General features: G+C 35.4%; 1 protein-coding gene across 5 annotated transcripts in view; it reads right to left on the bottom strand.

Moving 5' to 3' along the window:
• Positions 1 to 22,194, bottom strand: part of SHPRH (SNF2 histone linker PHD RING helicase) — a 90,976-nt gene extending 68,782 nt beyond the window's left edge. For 2 of the 5 annotated variants that reach the window (XR_006733578.1, XM_045544526.1), the window contains exons 1-8: positions 21,938 to 22,194; positions 10,918 to 11,701; positions 8,449 to 8,578; positions 6,320 to 6,538; positions 3,340 to 3,418; positions 2,554 to 2,704; positions 1,341 to 1,446; positions 515 to 771 (exon numbers count right to left, since the gene is read on the bottom strand). Coding sequence is in view for 4 of the 5 variants with exons in the window: in XM_045544526.1 (XP_045400482.1) it covers positions 515 to 771; positions 1,341 to 1,446; positions 2,554 to 2,704; positions 3,340 to 3,418; positions 6,320 to 6,538; positions 8,449 to 8,578; positions 10,918 to 11,556 (1,581 nt within the window). In the remaining variant the exon portion in view is untranslated. Of the gene's footprint in view, positions 1 to 514; positions 772 to 1,340; positions 1,447 to 2,553; positions 2,705 to 3,339; positions 3,419 to 6,319; positions 6,539 to 8,448; positions 8,579 to 10,917; positions 11,702 to 21,520; positions 21,901 to 21,937 lie in introns of those variants that run through there. The other 3 variants (XM_045544527.1, XM_045544528.1, XM_045544529.1) reach the window with 3 other exon arrangements.
• Between the last annotated feature and the right edge of the window lie 2,680 nt (positions 22,195 to 24,874).

A 24,874-nucleotide genomic window follows, 5' to 3' on the forward strand; every position in this document is an offset into this window, starting at 1 on the left:
AAAAGAAAATTGAAATTACTAGTCCAACAGAAACAGTCTTCGAACAAAATGCAAAAATCCTGTAAGATGATAACATGTGGAAAATGAAAATTTATATAAAATATTTGAAATGTATATAAAGTGCTATGCAAATTTAAAGTATTAATATTTTTAAAGTCTAAAACAAACTTTTTAACTGCTGACAGCAGCATGATAAAAATAGAGATATTATAAAGTATAATATGTTTAGCCAACTAATTTTACAATTCATTTAATAAGTATTTATTGAGTGAGTACTTGTTAGGTGACTAGCACTATTCTCTGGGCTTAATGGTAACCAAAATAAAGTTTTTATTCTCATGGAGTTTATATTCATAAACTAGAAAACACAATTCACAGCCATAAGTGATTTTCTTAACTGGCTTGTTTTTATCTTCAGACTGTAAGAGCTTCAGTGTCAAGGTGGGATCTCTCAACTAATTCTGTAAGACATCACATACAGGTACTTAATAGAGCTTAACTTAAGTTCCGTTACCTGCTTTTTTGTTTTATCACATATATCCTCTTCCTTATAATTCTTTCCCAGTGTAAAAGTCCCAGAAAAACCATGGCCTTTGATCTGTTTCACAAGACCTTCAAAAATTAAACATTTCAGCATCCGTTTCAGAAGACTTCTGTTCCGTTGAACATCGTATCTATACATAGAACTGACATATTTATAGATGGAAAGGATGGAAACTCCTTTTTTCCCATTCATTTCTTTCACAGCTGTCAGGATCATCACACGTGTAGCTACATGTAAAAGGATATGCCAATTTAGTCAAAATAATTAAAATGAAAAGAAAGCAAAACTTGGTTAATCTTAATCTGCATTGAGAGCTAAATTAAAAAAAAATCAAAGATTTATTGCAGTATAGTGCTATTTTGAAGAATATGTAATAAAAATTTATCTCAATACCTTAAGAAACAAATTACTATATAGAAATAATTTAAGGAAGACTTATGCATATTAATTTGTTAATCTTACAAAATAATCATTAAAAATTATAAAAGAAAACTCTTGAAATTATCTAAGTATATGCTACCAAACAGTAAGGGAAACATTCATCTGCTAACAGATAAACAAGACTGGCTTAAATTGTAAACATAATAGATTGAGCAAGAACTACCTGGACCAAATCAAAAGAATAAATCTTTACTTTTTTAAGATATTACGATTTGCAATTCAATCCATTTATGCAAAGCATAAACAATGGTAAAAACAGTTATTCATAACAATTACAAGATATTTCTAAGGACTGCAAGAACTATAACAAAGATCACTATCAGTAGGTATTTTCTTTAAGAGATGTCATACTTACGGGGGCACTGAACTTTTTCTTTTGGTTCAATTTCAATATTCTGGATTTCTTTGTCTTTTACTTTTCCTCCAAAATGTGATGGAATGAAATAATTCACCACTTTTCCCTGATATAAACAACATTTAGTAATCACATAGTGTTTTGCTTTCAGTATTCTGAATTGCTTATTAAAATTAACCCTCCTTCAGCCTGGCGCAGTGGCTCACGCCTGTAATCCTAGCACTCTGGGAGGCCGAGGCAGGTGGATCGCTCGAGGTCGGGAGTTCGAGACCAGCCTGAGCAAGAGCAAGACCCCGTCTCTACTAAAAAAAAATAGAAAGAAATTATCTGGCCAACTAAAATATATATAGAAAAAAAAAAAAAGTTAGCCAGGCATGGTGGCTCATGCCTGTAGTCCCAGCTACTCGGGAGGCTGAGGCAGTAGGATCGCTGAAGCCCAGGAGTTTGAGGTTGCTGTGAGCTAGGCTGACGCCACGGCACTCACTCTAGCCAGGGCAACAAAGCGACACTCTGTCTCAAAAAAAAAAAAAAAAAAAAAAAATTAACCCTCCTTCTATTAAGGAAATGCAAAACAGCTGAAAAAAAATTATGAGACAAAGAGCCAAGTAGACACAAATACAGATATACACACCTTACTTTTTATTTCTACGCTTACAGCTAGCCATCACTTTTTAAAATTGTACATATTATCTTAAATTATCTAAATGCTAAGTGTGGAACTTCTAAAATTAACTTTTGGGACAAGGACTTAGAGTTTGTTTCATTTAGCATTCTATTTACTAAGCTACCTAATTCTTTAAAAAAGTTCTAATTATTAGATTCTAAGAGTTATTGCATATATCTGAGATTTGTATAATTTTTTAAAATAGCCCTTAAAAACATTTAGTGCTAATATGGAGACATGGAGTAATTACAAACCACTTGAGGAGTCAACAGTACTTTTGTAAAGGAGGTTCTCTATCAACTAGAAGGAAGCTTGGTAAGTGACTGCATATCCCCTTCCTACGTGGCCAACATCACTTAATAAAAACCCTACTGGGTCACAAACATCCCATTCTCCATGCCCACTTAAAGCTAACTAACCATTAATATAAATCATTAGCTGAAGAGTGAACAGAAAGTGTTAACTTGAGTGCCAAGCAAATGTTCAACATATGATGCTTTTTGAGAACTATGTCCCCAGCGTTTCCAAGCCCTACAGTACTCCTCCTACCTCAGGAAGAGTGAGAGCATCTTGTTTGACATCTTGTCGAGTATGTGTCAGAATCAGAGCCAAAACCTCCACTGTTTTTCCAAGGCCCATCTCATCTGCTAAGATTCCACCAAGCAACTGTGGCCCAGAATTTGGGAATTCACGAATGATGCTAAAGGAAAAACCCAAAAAACACATCATAGGAATGTAAATAAAAATTACACTGTTGCTAATTACTTTTCCTAAAGAAAATGGATAAGTTTATTGAAACTATATTTTGGGGTGAAACAATTCAAATCCCTAGATCATGAATGTAAGAAATATGACAATCAAAAAACTGAGCTGAAAACTAAGTCTGCAGAAATAAGAGTTGTATTGGTACATACCCATGATTTTCTCTCTTCTATAATTAAAAGGAAACATGTCTGCCTTCTTTCCATGAACTTTACAAATTTATGAATTACAAAAATATGAAGGGTAATAACTACTGATTCATTAATTATGTTTAATGGTTCCTAAAAAAAAACCTGGCCTATAATAAACAAGATAACATTTTAACTTAGAATAATAATCTCTCTTTATATCTTGATAACTATCTTATATCTATTATTCTGCATTTACTTACTGAAAAATGACAAGTGCAATTAATTCTAAATCTGTTCTATCTATAAAAATGTCTAATAAGATTTTAACATAATATTCCTTCATGAGGTACTGCCAAGGCTAAAGTCATATGCTAACAATCTCATATAGTTTTTCATTGTATTTATTTTTTAAATCAAGCACATAAATGAAATTTTGCCTTACCAGCCTGTGTATGGATTATAGTAGAGTTTCAAACCCTCAGATGTAATAATCTCTCGCCATAAGAAGTGCAGGGTACTTTCTAAAGAAAAATATAATCATAGTAAGTTTTTGTTTGTTTTCCTGCAAGATAATCACATTAAAATAAAAATAAGTTAACAGTCAGGATACTACAGGACATTGATACCCATATTCTTGAGATGTCTCATCTGGGAAAAGCCACAGACTTAACACATGGGTAAAAGGCTAAGGGTTTCTCTAACTCTTTTCTTCTAATATTAATCTTTAGCTTCCTTTCCTTTGGGCACATATCTTTATCAGCAAATAGTAAGACAGAAAAGCAAAGTGTAGCAAATTACAGAGTATTAACAGGAAAAAAACTTAATACATATAACCTTCCCCTACCTGATAAGGAAAGTAGCTTATCTTTTATAAATCCTTCAATAAATTGTAAGGAGTCCTTAAATAATTCAATAGGCATATGCCAGTGGGCTAATACATTTACCTGACCTCTTCTAAGGGTCTGAGAATAGAAGGAAAGTCTTATTTAACAGAGAAAAACGTATCTAAAACTCTAACACTGAAGTACTGAGTTTGTTTCAACCAGAATCTTTCATATCCTCCCCCATAATATTTTATAACTTGTGTAAACCAACTGTCAAAGACTCTACCCACCAGTGAAACAGCAAGTAATTTTTTATTGTTTTCTTTAGAGATTAACAGATAAATTAGGAATACAGATACATAGCATTTATAAAGTAAAAAAAAGTAGAGAGAAAAAAAGGCAGTGGGTGCAAAGGCAATTGATGTAACCAAAGCATTTGTACCCCCATAATACTCTGAAATAAAAAAAAAAAATTACACAATTAAAAGAAAAAAATATCTGGAAGAATATGCCAAAATATTAATAGTGATTTAGCAATTATATTCAAGTATTAATAGTAGTATCTTTTCTTTTTCTTCTTGTTTTTCTATTTCTCCTAAAACTTCTAAAATATATATGTATTATTTTTAATGTAAGAAGTTTAATAAACATAAATTTAAAAAAAGTTTCAATTTATGGGAACCATAAAGGACAGAAAAACTAGTAAATGAAAACTGGGGATTTCATGAACAAAATCTAGTCTGTGGACAAAAAGGAATGCATTACTGATGCACACATAATAGACATATCTCAAAAACCTTATGTTGAAAGAAACAACCCCTACCCCTCAAAGTGTATCAATAAATAATTCCACTTATTGTTTGAAAATAAGGCAAAACTAATTTATGGTGACAGTGGTTGCCTCCTGAAGGAGTTGAAGTAGGTGAATAGACCTGGGCCATGAGGGAACTTTCTGGGGTGATGGAATATTTTAAATAGGCACTGTCTGATAAAAATATGTGAGCCACATGTGTAATTTTAAATTTGTAGTTTTATTCAAAAAAAAGGGGGGGAGGAACAGGTGGAATTAATTTTAACAGTGTATTTTATTTATGCGAATACTACCAAAATATTATTTCAATATATAATCAACATATAAAATTAATAAAAGGTATTTTATACATTTTTGTGGTACTATCTGAAATCCAGTGTATATTTTAAACTTATAGCGCATCTCAATTTGTACAGCCACATTTCAACTCTCATGAGCCATATGTGGTTAGTGGCTCCTTTTAAGACAATCTAGTTCTATTTCTTAACTGAGATGCTGGTTACGCAGATGCACAAATTTGTCAAAACTCATCAAACTGTGCCCTTAAAATCAGCGCATTTTACTGTATTTAAAATCATTTAACTAAAGAAAAAATATTCCCTTTTGGAAAAAAATAATTTGGTCTGTGGGAAACTTTACACAGCTAACAATTTCTTCAACAAATAATTACAAGAAAAAATAAAGCAAGAGATAAGAGATAAAACCTATGGATTAAAAGAAACTTAAGTGAATGTAACCAATTCCATTTTGTTTCAGATTTAAAGTATATGTGTGTGTGTGTGTGTGTGTGTGTGTGAGAGAGAGAGAGAGAGAGAGAGAGACAAGGTGGGGGATGGAGAAAGAGGGAGAGAGAAAGAGAGCAGAAAGGGGAGCAGGGAGATTTGATGATATTAAGGACTAAATGGGTTTTAAAATCCATTATTTTATATATATTTAAAAGAATCCTTATCTTTTAATGAAACAAACTGAAATATTAACATATGAAATAAGATATATGGGATTTATTTTAAAATATGTCAGAGTATGGGGGCAGGAAGAAATAATATTAGCTATGAATTGATATTTATTGTCCAAAATGAAAAGTTTAAAAAATGAAGTTTGTTAGATAAGAAAGTATAAACTGGAAAACATGGGAGAAATAAGAGCTATTCATCATTAACTAAAATGAATCTATATAGGAGGAATAAGAAGTAGTCAACACCTCACTTCCTAGAATCATGTAAAAGTCTCATCATGTGCCCCTCCCTTTAAAGACAGTGATTAAGAAGTGGCATAAATGCCTCCCATAAATTTATTACTTTCACAAAAACACTCAATAGATGGTATTTTATTATTTATTGTAAGGAAAAAATGCAGTATCTAGGAACATTAATCACATGTGTCCTAATTTTATAAATTTGCTTTCTATCACAAACATTCATCATCAAATTGTGAAAAGTTTCTTGCAGTTGATCAGCAAGATTTCCATCTGACCAAGTTCTAAAAGCACTTCTTAGTTGGAAAGACATGAGAACAAATTTTTTGGTTTTTAAAAATTCCAATCAAGGCAGCATTTATTCTGCCAGAAAAAGACAGTATAAACTTTTATGAATGAGGGAACTCACAAATGTATTTTTCTATATTTCAACTTTTAAAAATCTCTTTGAAAATAATTTTGTTCATAGTAACATACATTCTATCCTATCTTTTCAATATGCTTTGTTTAGTGATCAATTTCCCCTCACCCTAAATATCTCTCACATAATCCCTCTAATCAAGTTGCCCTTCTTTAAGTATCTTATACTTGCCACCAGTAGGAGTGCTTCTGAAATACTCTTGTTGTAGCATCCAATTGACAGCCTCTCTTTGGTAGGGTCTCAACACAGGGGTCAGTGCAGGATGCTGGACATCCACTTGGATGGACTGTGTTTCTTGCTGATGTGTTTGCTTCACAAAGTGATAGAGCTCATCAATGTCCTGTCCCTCTGGTTCACTCTCTGAATCTTCATCATCCTCTTCCAACGCATCTGTACATCAAACAACAAATGTACTCAAAACCCAATTTGCCTTTTATAACTACAAGCAATTCTTGTTCTAAGAACATACGATGCATTTGCTCAACTTTGTGTCCTTGCTCAGTGTGTTTTGTGATTGGAAGGCCCTATCCTTAATTCTTCACGATCAAAAATATACCCATCCATTCTTGAAGATAGTTCAACTGTTACTTTTCCCATGGCATTTGTTTTTGTTTTGCCTGGCTGGAATTGCTGTTCTCCTCTGTGTTTGTACAATACTTTCACACTTGGGCTATAGCAGTGCATTGCAATCTATCTGGTACTGCAATTAGTTACATGCATTTTTCCCTTCCCCAGTGAGACAAAGGCAAAGTCTTCTGTTTCCGTAGCCCCTCAGAGAAGCTGGCACAAGCTTTGCCCATTGTGGATATTTAATAAACATTTGAGGAACTAAATGTGAATATCACTTGCAGTTTATAAAAGGATAACTTATTTTATTTTTCTACCTGAACATTAAAAAATCCACATGGAGACATAATTTTTCTATGTCTGATTAGACAAAGGTTTCCATTTAATTTCTTATGATAAAAAAGGATAGGCATTTGGCAGCAGCACCAGCCAATTAGAAGACAAGTGATTAAGCTATTAATGCAAATCTGTAAAAACATCAGATTTACTTGGTGGGCACAACTGCTCTGCAGAAGACAACTTGTGTTTACCATAACATGAAAAAAAAAAAAATAAAAACCTTGAACAAATTTACAAACTTCTTTTAGCTAATTTTTCTTTATTAAAAACAGTTCTTTAAAGGTGAAGAACTCTACCATTTATTTCTGAACTGCTTTCAAATAGGCCTATACACTTTTATAGGACATACCATAAGCTCTAGAACTAAAACACTGAATCAAAAATACACAACTTACTTTTTTCAATAAAAAATATGCCATGTAAAATTTTCAAAACTTCACAAATAATGTATGGTTATATGCTTGGTTATTTCACATTGTTACTATGGTTACATAATCTAAGACTAATAACTAAATTTGAAGTTTTCCTTAGAAGTAATGCTTTAAAAAGTACAAAAATTTTTAAAAGGCAGAATAATGAAATTCTTACCATAACATTAAAAACTCTAGATATACTTAAAAGTATTCCTTCTCATCGTGAAAATTCTAATTCCTCCTTTTAAATTTCTAACTTGCAAAATGATTTATTACTATACATTATAAAGCTCTGCAAATAATGTACTATTGAAACAACTAAGTTTAGAAACTGATCTCCAAGTATTCCAGTATGAAAATGTTCTACAGTTTGTACCTGAAATAACGCTGACCCACCATGAGCAGGACTTAGAGAATTTGAGCCATTTTTCCAGTAGTGTTGATGGGTTGCACCTAGCCATCCACACTCTCCTTTGGTAAGCAATGGTAGAAAACTCTGCAACTGCAGTCCTGACCAAAGATGCAACATCTTACCAAGAGACAGAGCAAAGTCATCTGGTCTTTACAGGAACCAGGCTCTTAAGATTAACTGTCAGACTACAAAGGAGTGGTGGAGTAAATGCCAGCCAAGAATCTATGGCCATGACTAAATAAAAGCACAGGAATAATGCAAAAATTCCAACCAGCTCAGATCCCTTTAGACTCTGCCTTTTGACTTGCATATCGACTCCACAAACATGTAATACTTACTATAAGCTAAGCACAGTATTAAGCCATTAAAGTAAAAAAAAAAAAAAAACAAATTGCATTAGTGCGGGCATTTTAGATCAGTATAATTTTGTCACACAGTGATTTTATGAAGGTCATTTAATTCTTATTATGGTTTTATTAGTTGTTTTTCTGGCTGTTATATCTAGGAGTCAGAGAAAAAACCCACAACTCCTAAGTAATAGCAATTTTAAAGTTTACTTTAAATATTACCTAGAATAATAAAATTGTATAACTTTTCCATCACTCTCTTCATGAGCTGATTGAACTTTTTCATTCTTGAATTTGCATCACTCAAAAAGTCTAGTTTTGCTAGGCCAGCTTCCAAAAGATAAATTCCAACCTACAAAGAATTCATCAACATAAAAATATTTTTAATTGAAATATACCATTCTTCATGAAGACATAAAAACAAATTAAGCATCACTGTTTTTAAAGGTATTCACAGTATTTGTCCCACAAACAATATATGCCTACTAAATGTCCCCCACATATTTTCATTTTAAATGATAAATTTATTCTACAAGCATTAGGTACCTACCGTGTGCAATGCACAGTTCAAGCTGCTGGAAAGAAATATTTCCCTAACTGAAATCAAACCCCAGGGGAATGTGATGAGACCACCTAGTTCAACCTATCAAGTCAATGATTCTCAAACCTGATGACTATCAGAATAATCATTGAAATTTGTTAAAAATGCAGATTCCCTGCAAGATTCTGATACAAATGCTGGGATTCTTATGCACAGTTAGGTTTGGGCATCCTTATTACTGAGTCAAACACTAAGATGTATAGGAAAACAGATCTTGATTAATGTTAACTATATTGACTCTAGTGAAGCAATGGAGTATGAAGTTTTGCAGTTGAAATACCTGAATCTGAATACTGGCATTGATACTTAGGAGCTAAATAAATTTGGAAAAAATAACTGATTTATTTTGACCCAAATGTTCTCATCTTCAATATAAAGAGAAACCTAGCAAAAATAATTGAAAAATTACTAATGATTGACACTCAATAAATATTAATTGCCTTCACTTCATTGGACTATACTTGACCTGAGTCCCTAATCACTGGGATTACCGTATTCCTTCCCTAAAGAACAAGAATCCACCAGGATTATACAGGAATGAGTAAAAAAGATTATATTTCATTATTATTTGTACTTTGCCTTTTGTTTACCTGGAGATGCCTTACTATAGAGGCAATAAATGTTTAAATATTCATATAAAATAGGATAGATTAAGACTTGGTTTGCAGGGGAGAGAGACAGAAGACCAATATATATAAGCCAACAATTTTTACATACTTGTAATCACTGATCTACAATTTCAGCACTCACAATCAGTAAGAGAAGAATGCTTGGTTATATAGTTTCATTATCCAGAGAAAAATTAACTGCAATTCAATGCTTCTAACTTTTCTCCTTTCCTTCCGTCAATTCAGAAACTATAAATAGGGCTATTGATGCAAGAAATGTCTGAGACAGTTTTCAGTTAAACAGCATGAAATTAACATTTTAGAATTTCTCGTCAAGTTTTAGCACAAAGGTATATATATTATCCTCCTTCATAGTTTACAAAGTACACTTATTTACAGTATCTCACCTGATTTTTTTTTAACACAATTCTATGAGGTAAAAAAAGAATGGGTATTATTTACATTTCATACAGAAAGAAGGCATTTAAATGATTCACAAAAAGTTACTTGGCTAGTGAATGGCAGAGTCTGAAATGAATTAGAAATTTATTCATTTATTTGCCGATTATCTGTTAGGTACTAGGTATTTTACTAAGCTATGAAGATAAAAGGCTTCATAGTATAGCAAGGGGGAAAGATCTAAAATGTATGTACACTGCAAGTAGCCAAGGCAAAAATAAAAATATGTATCAGGTACTCTGGGGAAAGGGCATATAACACTATCCATGGGGTTGAAGAAAACATTTCCCTGGATAAATTCAACTCTAAACTGAATATTAAAGAATGACCAGGAATTACCAGGGAAGGGGAAAGGAAGGAAACAACTTAGGCAGAGAGAACTATGAGAGCAAAACCTAAGATGCAAAAAGACAGCAGGGGATGTGTAGGAAATAAATCAATTTTGAGTTTCTGAGACAAAATAAAAAGCAGAGTCATAAAGGAAGACTCAAGGGCCTGTCAAAGGACTGACTTTTATGCCAGATTAGAAAGATTATACTTAATTCTGCAGGCAGTAAAGAAAAGAATTTCATTTGCATTCATTAGAAGCATTAGATTGCAATTAATTTTTCCCTGGATAATGAAACTATGTAACCAAGCACTAGAGAGACAAAGTAGCTGAAGGATTTGAAAAGGGAAGATAGGAAATAGAGAAATGGTTAAATGACTGTTAATAAGAGGAAGAAATGATGAGGACCAAAACAAGTCACTGAGAGTAAAGATGGAAAGGAGGAATCAGGAAGATCTGCCAAAAGTACAGTCTGGAAATGATTTGCTATAACACACATTTTTTTTTTTTGTCTGGAAATGATTTGCTATAACACACATTTTTTTTTTTTAACAGTTTTGAAAGCCCCAAATAAACTGTACTTTGAAACTTAATGAGAGGCTTTTTGTCGACTTTTTAAACCTTCTTCCTAAGTTACCTTAAAAGTGGACTGCCAATGTAGAAGAACCTTAAAAGACACCACAGAAATTGAGTACCTTGATAATGTGATTTCCTTCTGGTCTTTGGTAAAGTTTTATCCTTCTCTTCTTTTGTAGCCACCCCAAATCTTCTAACATTTCACCACTGAAGGATGATTCCACTAGAACACTCTTGTCACAAGCATGGATTGGTTCTTTGAGCCCTTTTTCCTGTTTCTCTACATCTTCACATTCTGAATGAACATAGATCAGGAACTGATTGCTTGACTCTGAACTCATCAATGTAAAACTCCTTTCAGAAAAATTTTCAATTAAACTCTGTTCAGGAAGAAGCTGAAGAGTTAATTCTCCCAGAAGTGCTTTCCAAGAATTATCAAAGTGATATGGAGTAATCAAAATACTCAATTTTACAGACAAAGGGGAAAAAATACCCACAGTCTCTTCTTTTTCGATTGATTTTGAGAAGCTCACTGCCTCTGAACACCTCTTCTTATCTCTGTGAGCCACCTCTTCCTTTAGACCATCATCTAGGATGATGCAATGAGCAGAAGTGGCATCTGAAGCCGGGCAGGGATACTCATCATCAGTTAAGGTGAGAGGTTCATTCCTTCTGTCCTCATGCATATTCCAGTGAAGCTGCTGCTGCTTTTCTTCATCTATCCTCACTGGAGGAGCACGTTTCCGTCTGCTGCTCATTTTCAAGTTTTCTTGGTTGGTAAACGTGAACTCTAGAAGACAAATGCAACAGTAGGCATATCCAGAAAGGATTTTAGTATTTAAGTGTTCCCAGATGAGAATCAGCTGCTCATTTGCAAATTTTCTTAGTTGGTAAATATGAACTCTAGAAGACAAACACAAAAGTAGGCATACCCAGAGAGGATTTTAGTATTTAAGTGTTCCCAGATGAGAAATTCAGCATAAACTCTATAGTCCATACACATAACATGAAATCTTCAGAGAGATACATAAAAAGCAATGGGTAATTTTTTTTACTAAGTCAAATACAACTGAGGAACACATTAACCATAATCTCATGTATCAAGTAACTTCCAATGGTTTTGCCCTTTAATGGATAAATTTAATAAAGATAATATGCTGTACAAAATGAAATAAATTCTAACAAGATACTTAATAAGCAACATAATAGGAAGATAAATCTCTCAAAGAGCCTTGAAATGTTTATTTGAAGTGTTTTAGTAACATTAAAACTCATGTCATCACTACAGAATTTCAATTTTGTTTTATAATCCCAAAGGGTTAAGAAAACTTCATTCGACCCTTACATAGATTAAAACCGCCTAACATACATATCTTCTTTCTCAAGAGGTAAAAATGACAGTACAGACACGTATTTTTTTTTATGGATTAGCAGACAAAAAGGATAAGAGAAAGAGCTGGGCAAGGAATAAGGTGGTAATGGCAACCAGGGGTAACAAGGCAGAGAGAATAATAGAAGAAAAGAAAGTAAGAAAAAAAAAGAAAAAAGTAAAGAAAATTTGGTCATCTCAAAAGAGGAAACTGGGCTGAAAGCAGTCTATATGAGGTAGACTCCAAATTATACTTTCCCCAAAACAACAGCCAAATTCTATGTGAAACATAGAGCAACTCAAAGAGATTAAATAAGAAAGTTGTAATGATGGTTGACTGTCTATTCCAGCCTAGTAGCTGAAAAAAATAATGGGTATAAACAATTAAAATTTGGCTTCAAATGTAGTTTAAGAAATATTCTCAACAATTCCATTTTTGAATATAGTCCAATCAGGCAGTAAGTACTCCGTACTGTGCTGTATTTTAGGGGAGGATGCAAAAAAAGTATAAATCAAATCACGGACTCTAATTCAGCAAAGACAATACCTGTAAATTGTGTTCTGGTGTCTTGATGACAAAGTGATCACACAGAGCAGTCTACACCCTTCTACCCTTACTAACTCCCATCCCTAACTACTTTGCTCCAAATCTAGAAAAGAATGAGAAATGTGTTTTTAAAAAACAATTCAGGAATACATAACCCTGTTTAAAACAAAACAAAATACAACAAACCACTAGGGGAAAATCTCAGTTGACCAGAAACTTTGAAGAATTCCTAAAGAACACGGAGGGAAGCAGACGGAAAAGCTAAGTGACAGCGTGAATGTATTAGCACAACAGATGTGAGCATCATCAAGAGGGTTTCCATGCTCAGTGGTGGTGAACCTGGTGGTGGAACCTAAGTGGGTCCAGGGTCACAAACATACATAATAGCAGAGTAATATAGTGGAGATTGCCAGGCCCTTACCTACCCTATCTTTCCTAAAGGCAAGGCAGCTGTTAGGGGGGTATCTATTTTCTGGTGGGAAACAGTACCTAACCTGGAGAGATGTCCTTTGTTACTAAGTACAGAAGAGAAAGCAGATGACAACAAACTCTGCCTATAGAGAGTCTCACCAATTTCTACTCTCACTGAACACAGCAGAAGACATGGCCTAGAAGTTGCTTCTGACCCTCCCTCCTCTTAAGCGAGCTGCACAAGCAGGAAAAAAAAACGTAAAAAGTGAAGTAGGGAGTCTGAACTGCAAAGATGAGCTCACAATCAACAATAATTTATGGATCTCCAACAGGAGAATAAATAAAGTTTCACCTAAAAAAACAAATGAAACAATTCAAATATGACTTTATAATACATACAATCAACATCACATCTGCAGAGAGATAATATATTGTTTTCATGAAACAGAAGCAGTAATTAATAACACAAAAAAGACAGTTATAAAAAAATTCTTGAACAATTTCAGAAAAGCAAACTATATTACTTAAATTTGGCAGGAAAAACAACTGGCCAATGATTCAATAGCAGAATGGGTACAGCTACAAAGCAACTGTTATAGTGATCCCTGAAAGAAGCGAAACGAAGTACATTCTCCTACAACACCAGCTTGGGTAACCAATTACTCCTGGTTTGCCTAGGACTCTATCACTGAAAGTGATCACTGCATCCTGGCAAACTAGAGTATCTGGCTGCCTTTGACCCGCTTATCCCTAGGCAAGAGTTTCCAGGAATAGCAGAAGAAGGGAGGACCTCAAAGAGAACGCAGTGGTCTCATTTGAGTTAAAGAGACAATTTAGAATTTGTGGGGCAAAATACCAGAGAAAAGAAAGCTTCAAATAGAGAAGGCTCTGGAGATACATGGAAAAGTTCCTCAAGTCTCTGAGTGGGTAATGATTTGTGTTCCTGTATGAAAGAAATATCCAAAAATCAAGAATGAACAACCAGAAATAGGTAGAACAATCTGTGGAGCTCATACATGGCCGGGAAAAGTTTATGAAAAGATCCCCTAATACTGAAGGCAATATGCAGAGTTCTCAGAAGTGAAAGCTGCCTTACTAGCGTGCCCAAATTAGTCTTAGACTAACAGTTAAAGATTTAGACTAAAAACTAATTTGTTCTGGGCCCATCCTAACCTTAAAAATAAGCACTGGAGGAATGAAATTAATATAACTTAACTACCCCTAAGAACAAGCCTAAAAATATTTAAACGAATGAAATAAAATCTAACACAAATGTCTGGTATCAAATCAAAAAATACCAGGCCTACAGAGAAAGAGAAATAAAAGCCATGACAAGAAGTAAAAAATAAAAAGACCCAGAAATGACACGGACAATATAATTAGCAGACACAAACATTCAAACAGCTAGTGTAAATATTCTCAACATGTTCAAGAAGGTAAAGGAAAGCACGAGGATATTGAAGAAAAAAGACATAATACAAAAGACACAAATGGAATTTATGCAGATTGAAAAACAATATCTGAAATAAAAAATACATTGTATGAGATCAACAGCAGATTAGACATGGTGGGGGGAAAAAAAAGCAGAGTGAGCTTAAACCCAGTACCAATAAAAACCATAAAAAATGAAGTAGGGGAATAAACAAAGACTGAAAAAACAATAAACAAAGAATCAGAGACCTACTGGACAATGTCATGCAATTTAACATGCATGAAATTAGAATCTCAGCAGAAAAGTGGGGAGAAGGGAAGAAAAAATATTTGAAAAAAACATGCATGACAGATTTCCGAATTTAATAAAAACTATCAACCCAGAAAACCAAGAAGCTACATGAAACCCAATCAGGGCAAACATAAGGACAATCACAACAAGGTATGCCACTGCTGAAAAGCAAGAACTTCTCTCCAGATTAGCCCAATCTTTCTGGCTTAGACACTTCTTCCAACCTACAATTCTAAACTCTGCAAAATATCTTTCAAAAATGAGGAAAAAAAGACAAACAAAAGCCGAGAGGATTTATCACCTGTAGACCTATACTATAAGAAATGTTACAAGAAGTTCTCAGGCAGAAGAAATACGATATTAGATGGAAATCTGGATCTACACAAGGGAATAAAAGGCATAAATAAAAATGTGTGTAAATATAATTTTTTCCTTAATTTTAAATTTCTTTAAAAGATAACGTTAACATATCTTTTTAAGATAACATTTTTAAGTTTTTTAACTGAAAAATTTCAAACATACATAAAAATAGAGAAAATAGTGTAGTAGTATAATCATAGCACTGTATTATGTACTATGTTCATGGACTGGAAGACGCAAAATGTCCAGGTGTCAATTCTTTGATATTGATGTATAGAATCAAAGTAATCCCATCCAAAATTTCAACAGGCTTCTTTTGTAGAAATTGACAAGTTGATTCTAAAATATATATTGAAATATAGGATATAGAAAATAATTTTAGAAAATAAAGTTGAATGATTTAGACTGATTCCAAGATGTATGTCAAAAGTAACCAAAAGAATGTGGTAATGGTATAAACAGAGACATATAGATCCATATAGATTAATGGAACAAAAATAAAGGGTCCTATAAGAGACCCACATATATACAGTCAATTGATTTTTGAAAGAAGTTCAAGGCAGTCAATGGGAAAGTATATCCTTTCAATAAATGGACATCCATATGCAAAAAAAAAAAAAAGACTTTGAGCTTTACTTTATAACATATATTAGAATTAACTTATAATAGATAATAAGCTAAAATATAAAAGCTGAAACTATAAAACTTCTAGAAAAAAAAGAAGAGAAAATCTAAATGACATTGGATTAGGCCAAAAAAAAAAAAAATCAAAAACAAAAGGGCACAAATAATTTTAAATAGGACACAAAAAACAGAGACTATGTAAGAAAATGATAATCAAGTTTCATCAAAATTAAATACTTCAGCTTTTCTAAAGATACTGTTGTGGAAATAAGGAAGCCATGGATGGGAGACAATATTAACAAAGCAAATATAGTATATAAAGGATAAAGGACTCTTGCAAATCAGTAGTAAGACAAAGAACATTATGTAAAAAATAGGCAAAAATTACATTTCACCAAAGAAAAAATAAGCACATGAAAATATCTTCACCATCATCAGTCATTACGGTAATGCAAATTCTACCCCAAAACACAGTAAGATGCCACTATATATGCACTAGAATGGTTAAAATTTAAAAGACTGGGGGTGTGGAGCAACCAGAACTGACCTTCAAACATTCCAACACAGCATAGTCATTTTGAAAAAGTTTGTCTAATAAAATTAAATACACACTTACTATGCAGCCTAGTAATCCCACTCCCAGGTATTTACCCAAGAAATAAAAACCTAAATCCACAAAAAAGATAAACTTGAATGTTAATAGCAAGTTTATTAATAAAAGCTAAAAACTGGAAAAAAAAACCCAAATATCCATCAACTGGTGAATGGATTAAACAAATTGTGGCAAATTCATACAATGGAATACTATTCTGCAATAAAACAAAACTGATATATACAGTAACACAAATGAATTTTTAAAGCATTATGCTAAGTGAAAGAAGCTAGATGTGAAAGACTACATACTGCATGATTCCATGTACATGAAATTCTAGAAAAGCCAAAGGAGCCGCAGAAAAAGCTTTCGGCTAACAGAAATGTTCTACACGACTGTACACATTTGTCAAACTCATTAAACTGTATACTTAAAACTGCTGAATTTTATTATACATAAATTATATCTTAATAAAGCTGATTTATAAAGCAAAAACAAAAAGTAGAAACAGGAGGATTTAAAATTTTTAGGAAAATATTAAGAACAGCTTTATTCTTATAAACTTGAAAAATCTACATAAAATGAATAATTTCCTCACAAAATATAAATGAATAAAATTGGTCCAAGAAATAGAAAATCTGAATAGACCAATAACTGTAAACTAAACTGTAGTAACATTACCTACCTACCTAAGATCTATCTCCCCTCCTTGCTGACAGAGGCTGTCTTTTACTTAGGAACGTGTCGGTCCTATGACTCAATGGTGAGTGGTTTCCTTAGCCCCAACGAAGTAGTTTCCATCTAGTGTCGGCCAAAGCAAATCCAACAAGGTAGCTGCTAGTTGTATGTGGCTATTTAACTTTAAATTCAGTCACACATTGTGTAACATTTTGGTCAACAACAAACCACAAATGGTGGTCTCACAACATTATAAAAGAGCAGAAAAATTTCTATGTACTAGTAATGTTGTAGTCATCATAACGTCATAGCACAATCACTTGATATTTTATAAATTTAGTGTACCCTAAGTATACAGTGTTTATAAAGTCTACAGTAGTATACAGTAATGTCCTAGGACTTCACATTCACTCACCACTCACTCACTCACCCAGAGCAACTTCCAGGCCTCCTAGCTTCATTCATGTTAAGTGCCCTATACAGGTGTACCATTTTTTATCTTTTATACCATATTTTTACTGTACTTTTTTTATGTGTAAGATATGTTTAGATACACAAATATTTATCACTGTGTTATAACTGCTTACAATATTCAGTACAGTGACATGCTGTACAGGTTTGTAGCCTAGTAGCAACAGGCTATATGGCCTAGGTGTACAGTAGGCTGTATCATATAGTTTTGTGTAACTATACTCTATGATGTTCACACAGCAACAAAATTGCCTAATGATCCATTTCTCAGAATATATCCCCAGAATTAGGTGATGCACGACTGTAAATAAAATTAACTATTATTATAAACTCAGCTCCTTGGTCTCGCTAGCCCTACTTCAAGTACTCAACAGCTGTATGTGACTAGTGGCTACTGTATTAGACAGTGCAAATGTAGAAGATTCACATAATTGCAAAAAGTCTATCAATCAAATAGCGCTGGTCAATCATGAGAATTCCATTCCCTTAGCTAGTGCTTGGTTTGTGAATGTACACTTGATGGATTAAAATCAATCTCTGGCTATGGTTAACTACTTTTTAAGCATTTTACACTTCCTCTTATCTTGGAACAATAATATACAAAGCCCTTAATTTCCTAAGTGTTTATCTTTGTCCAGTTCTCAGAGCACAGGCTGGAGTACTGGAATTCGGCCACTCTGTTGGAACATTAAGATAGGATATACCAGCTTATCAGGTAACTACTGCCACAAACATGCTGTATAACATAGCATAATGCCTTGAGACAGCATCATTTATTCTCACAGATCTGCAGGGTAGCTGAGGGCAGCTGATCCAGGCTAGATTTCTGGAAGAGTAGTTTGGCTCTGCTTAATGTGGTTCTTATCATTTTCCTGAATCAGCAAAGTAACCCAGGAATCTTCTCATGGCAATGACTGAGATGTAAGAGCACTAATCCAATTACACAAGTACTTTTCCAAGTGCTTGGTATATCAAAACCACTAAGATTCAAGTCACATTCAGGGACCCAAAGTCAAGAGGCAGGGAAATATACCATACTTCTTTACTGGGTAGAACTGGAGAACTACACATGGCAAAGAACATGAATGGGGGGGTGCGGGTGGGAACGGGATTGGGCTAGTTATACAATGTATCACACCACCCAAAATATTAGTAACATGGTAAATATGGAATCATTAACTCTGAAAGCCCCAAAAGCAATTGGTTATAGTCTCACATCTGCAAGCAATATAGCTTAAAGGTGAGAATGTGAGCTTTGAAGTCTTAAGATTCTAATTCTAGCTTTGGCATTTACTCATTGTGTGCCACTGGAATAATTATCTAACCTTTCCATGTCAGTTTTCTTATCTCTAAAATGTGGATAATGTGGTTAGAAATAATTTAAGTGTAATAGCACAGCACCAGAAAATTAGCATGTACTCAATAAGTGGTAGTTGTTATTATCATGCTGAGAATACCCTAAATTACATTTTGCAATAATCAAACATTAATGGGGCAGAATGGGAGAATTATAGATCGGTGCTTCTCAAACTTGACTGCACATTAGAATCACCTGGGGAACTTTAAAAAATTCCGATGCCCAGCCAATTAAATTAGAATGCCTAGGGGTAGGGCCAAGGACTATGCCTATTATAGACTCACTAAAAAATTCTAGTGTGTAGTCCAGTTTGAGAAACATTGTTATGGACAAGCAGCAACTGACTAAAGTCCATTTCTTGCCTTGGAAAATGGTGGTTTAGCTTAGTATGGTCCCATGACCAGTCCTGGCCAATGCAAATGTGAGAAGTAAAATGTGCCATATTTCTTACAACAATCTTGTAACAGAGATATTACTGAACCTGAACACATTCTTTCAACTACTCTGTTCTCTGCTAAAACTTATCCAGTATCTTTTAAATTATATAAACTACCATAATTTGCACATTCCCTCAGATGTTTGCTTTCAACTTGATTCTTCTAACATTACAGCCTCCAAGTATTTATCCTTGATAATGATAAGCTGGAGAAAAGTTAATACCAGAATTTCTAGCAAGGCTCTCCCTTTGTCCAGTTCTCAACTGAGCAAACATTCAAGATCAAAAAAAAAAAAAAAAAAAAAAAAAAGCTGGTTTTGTTTGATTCCCTAATCTCTACTTAGGGATAACTTTTTGAACCAAAGAAGATATTATTTAGTCAAAGATGTTTATAATCAAAATGCTACTTGGCAGCTAGTCAATCAAGTACTGGTGAAATTCTTTATCTACCTGGTTTTCCTCATATCTCATTAATACCACTAAGGGTTCTACTTCTTCCTCCTAATCCTTAAATAGCAATGTTTGGGTAAAATATGATTATGTGACGTTTTCTATATGGACCACACTTTTACTGTCCTGCATGTAAATGTAAAAAGCCTTTCACTTCAATTGCCCTTTCAAATTTCTCTGCCTGTCACTGACCCAGTCTTCCCAAAAAGCTTTCCATGACCAGGGAAGCTGAGTTAAGGGCCTTACCCCTTACTTGATTCCAACTGCTATAGTGTTCACTTTGAACTACTTAAAAGCTGGACAGGAGCAGCATCCTATTCAGTGTTGTACTCCCAATGACAGGTCAGTGCCAGGATGTAAATGATATACAAAATAAGGTAAAACAAAGTTCTCTAACTCCCTAGATACCTTTCCTTGTTTTAAGGCTCAAACAATAATTTACTCATATTTCTTTTTGGAGAAGTCTCTCTTATCCACGCTCTAGTAGACTACAGGTAATATGAAACTATTCTTTAGCACTTCTGGCCCAGAATGAGGCAGTCAAAACTGACTGAACTGTATCTTTAACAGAAAAAGAAGATGGATTGCTAGAAAAATAAATATAAAATGTTAAGTTACTAGAAAATACAACATATGAATAATAAGCCTAAATTCAATTTTTTCCCTCCAAATTATTATCTTTACATTAAAAGATAATACAAAGCCTGAATTACTACAAATCCATGAGAGACCAGAGTTAAGGCTATGAAGGGCAACAAGGAATATACATCTGCCATAATGCTGTCCAAGACGTTGCCTTATGCAAGTAAAATCCAGTCTTTATTGAGTACTGGAATGCTCTTAATGGCCTAGCATTACCACAGTCTTTTCCTTTTCTGTAATGATAATTCCAGCAAGGTGAGAATATTTTCATCTACTGAACCCTAAAATATGTTAGTTACAAATGCCCTCATAAGCAGCTTTTTCACCAGTAGATTCTGTTTCCCCTTACTTTTTCTAGTCTAAATTCTTCATGAAAGATTTGTTTTAATCCTATATATAAATCCCGTTCTTTTAGGCCGGGCAAAAGAGGATATACAAAACCATCTTTCAACAGTAAACTATTTTATTCTCGACTGCCAGCTATTGGTTAAACAGTCCTTCAAAGTTCTAGGAAGTGCAGGTTATCCAGAATAGACACAATTATTCCAATGGTGCTCTGCTGCCAGCACGCATAAACCAAATGGATCATTTTTGTTATAGAAAGTTTCATCATTCCTGTTACTGCCCACTGGAATAATTAAAAATAGCAATAATGACTTTAAAATTATTTTATTTTGTTCACTTACAGCCTCACTTTAAGTACAAGCAGGAAAACATAAAACCTAGGATCTCTACCTCGTGCTAATGTCAAGCCACCTGGAAAAAGGGTACAAGCTTAATGGTTATTATTTAATAATACTGTATTATACTGTGATCATCAAACAGCACCACATCTTCCTTCAAAAACGTAGCAACTATAAATCAAAATGTACAATGACGCTAGGATGGTTCTGAATGCGAATGTAATTAATCTGACTCCAAAGGTAACTGAGAACTTTCAGGCAAACTAACTTAGAAGCCTCTGCCTCCTCTTTTACTACACACAATCCTGCGCACAAAGAACTGGGAGGTCGCCCAGCTCGAGCCTTCGGGGGCACATCTGAGGCAAATGGTGATACTCACTCAGTTATCCTCCTCCAGACCCAAAAGCGGTTCCGGGAGTCCGCGCCGTCGGCCCCAGATCGCTCCCAATAGGCCGGCAAACAAGTAACCGCGAGGCTAAGGAGCGCGACGACGGACCCTCGGAGACTTGAGTGTGGACGCTCAAAAAACACACCGCAGGCCCCAATCCCCGGGGAAAAGCACGGCCTCCTTTCCCACGGCCCCCACCTTCTTCCCCCCGGAAAGCTGTGGCGGTCCAGAGGCCCGCACGTCTGGGACGGGGAAGGGGTGGGGGACACTCGCGCTGCGGCTCCCTCTCAACCCTTGAGCTTCCCGGGCCCCGGGACAACCGGAGTCCTCCCTCGGCCGCCCTGGAGGCCAGAGACGTCGTCCCTCCCCGACCTCTGACCCCTGACCCTCCTTCACCCAAACGCCTACCTAGGCTGGGTCTCGCCGTCTCCCGAGTCTTCTGCACCAGGCCTGGGCCCCTCTAAAGCCCCGGCAGATCCCGGGCACGCATTTGCCACCCACCGAACACCCGCCCGAGGTGGGCACGCGCACTTTATGCTGGATTGTGTTAGGGCTCCCGTGGGGCCCAGAAACCACAGCGTTTAGATGCTGGGCGCGCGCTCGAGCGTGAGGTCAGGTGAACGCGCACGTCGGAGCGCCTCGCCCCCTTTCTCCGGCACTGGCTTCATGCGTCTCTTCTGCGCAAGTCCACACAGGAAGGCGCCTCTAAGGCTACAGTTGGAGTCTCGCGATAGCTCTGCCTCACCTCGCCGCATTACAGAATGCAGGATTGGCTGGAACACCTAAGCAGGGGTGGCGCTTTCCGCGAAGCGAGGGTTGAACGCAAATGATTTGTGGCTTTAGTCAGAAGGCAGGAAAGATTTCTCCGAAAGCGTCTTTTACTGCTTTTAGAAAGCAGCGACTAATTCGGTACAAGTGAAGGTTATTTCCCTCAAAAAAGTTTAAAAACTTTCAAGGGAAATGTGAGTTACTTTAAGATGAGAGGAAAACTACCTGTGTTGTGCTGAAACTGGCCTTCCAATATCTTGGTCTTTTTCCCGCCTCTCACCTCTTTCCCACAGAGGTAAGCTTACGCTTGATAACTCTGCAGTGACTCTGGGAGGCTTCAGGGCCAGGACCCTCTAAAATAACACCCAAGAAGTACTGGGCACTCAGGGATAAGTTAGTGAGTACCTAACAACTCAGCGTTTCTGCTGTGGAGGAGCGTCTCAGGCATGTGTGGTCGCAGAAGCACTAAAGAAAGTTCTTGCCTAAGAGAACTTGTGTTGTGGCTGTGGAGACAGTCCAGAGTAGTCCATATTTTACTTAGGATAGCCCTTTATCACAGATTTCTAAAATAGCCTGAAAGAAGCTATTTATATAAATTAAGCCCTGTCAAATTATAGGCATACCTTCTTTTATTGCACTTCGCTTTCTTACGCTTTGCAGATATTGACTTGTATAAATTGACCGTTTGTGGCAACCCCGTGTCCAGCAAGTCTGTTGGGGTCATTTTTACAACAGCATGCACTCACTTTGTGTTTCTGAGTCACATTTTGTAAATTCTTGTAGTATATCAAATTTTTTCATTGTTGTTTTGAGGTGCCACAAACTGTGCCCATATAAGATGGTGAACTTAATCCATAAATGTTGTATGGATTCTGGCTTCTCCACTGTCTGGCAGCTCCTGGTTTCTCCCCCTCTCCTCAGGCCTCCCTATTCCCTGAGACACAACAATCTTGAAATTAGGCCAATAACCGTACGATAGCCTCTAAGTGTTCAAGTGAAAGGAAGAATCACACATCTCTCACTTTAAATCAAAAGCTAAAAATGTTTAAGCTTAGTGAGGAAGGCATATCAAAAGGCAAGACAGGGCGAAAGCTAGGCTTCTTGTGCCAAACGGTTAGCCAAGTTGTAAATGCAAAGGAAAAGTTCTTGAAGGGTTTTAAAAGTGCTATTCCAGTGAACACACAAATGACAAGAAGGTAAAACAACCTTATTGTCGATATGGAGAAAGTTTGAGTGGTCTGGATAGATAACCAAACCAGCCATAACATTCCCAAACCAAAACCCAATCTAGAGCAAGGCCCTAACACTCTTCCATTCTGTGAAGGCTGAGAGAGCTCAGGAAGCTGCAGAAGAAAAGTTTGAAGCTAGGAGATGTTGGTTCATGAAATTTAATGAAAGCAGGCATCCCTATAACATAAAAGTTCCAGGTGAAGTAACAAGCAATCCAGAAGATCTAGTTAAGATAATTGATCAAGGTGGCTATACCAAAGAACATATTTTCAATGTAGATGAAACAGCCTTATATTGGAAGAAGGTACCATCTAGGACTTTCATAGGTGGAGAAGAAAAGTCAATGCCTGGCTTCAAAGGACAGGCAGGCTGTCTTGTTAGGGGCTAATACAGCTGGTGACTTTAACTTGAAACTGATGCTCATTTACCGTTCTGAAAATACAAGGGCCCTTAAGAATTATTCTAAATCTACTCTGCTTGTGTTCTATAAATGGAACAATGAAGCCTAGATAACAGAACTTCTGTTTGTAGCTTGGTTTCCTGAATATCTTAAGCCTACTGTTGATATCTTAGGAAAAAAAGATTCAAAATATTATTGCTCATTGACAATGCTCCTGGTCTTCTAAGAGCTCTGATGGAGATGTGCAAGGAGATTAATGCTGTTTTCATGCCTGCTAATACAACATTCATTCTGCAGCTCATTGATCAGGAGTAATTTCAACTTTCAAATCTTATTCTTTTAGAAATGTATAAGGCTATATGTAAGTAACACTGTAGCTGCCATAGATACTGATTTCTCTGATGGATCTGGGCAAAGTTAATCGAAAACCTTCTGGAAAGGATTCACCATTCTAGTTGCTATTATGAGCATTCCTGATTCATGGGAAGAGGTATATATATTAACATCAACAGGAGTTGGAAGAAGTTGATTCCAGCCATCATGGGTGACTGAGAGATTCAAGATTTCAGTGGATGAAGTAGTCACAAATGTGGTAGAAATAGCAAGAGAACTAGAATTAGAAGTGGAGCCCAAAGATGAAACTGAATTGATGCAATCTCATAATAGAATTTAAATGGGCAAGGAGTTGCCTCTTATTGATGAGTAAAGAAAGTGGTTTCTTGAGATGAAATCTCTCAGTGAAGAGGCTATGACCATTGTTGAAATGACAACAAATTATTGAGAGTATTACATAAACTTAGTTGATAAAGCAGAAGAAGGGTTTGAGAGAAGTGACCCCAATTTTGAAAGAAGTTCTATTGTGGGTAAAATGCTATCAAACAGCATTGCATGCTACAGAGAAATCTTTCATGAAAGAAAGTTAATTGGAGCTGCAAGCTTCATTGTTC

Source organism: Lemur catta, chromosome 2, assembly GCF_020740605.2.
Source record: "Lemur catta isolate mLemCat1 chromosome 2, mLemCat1.pri, whole genome shotgun sequence".
Taxonomy (NCBI): domain Eukaryota; kingdom Metazoa; phylum Chordata; class Mammalia; order Primates; family Lemuridae; genus Lemur; species Lemur catta.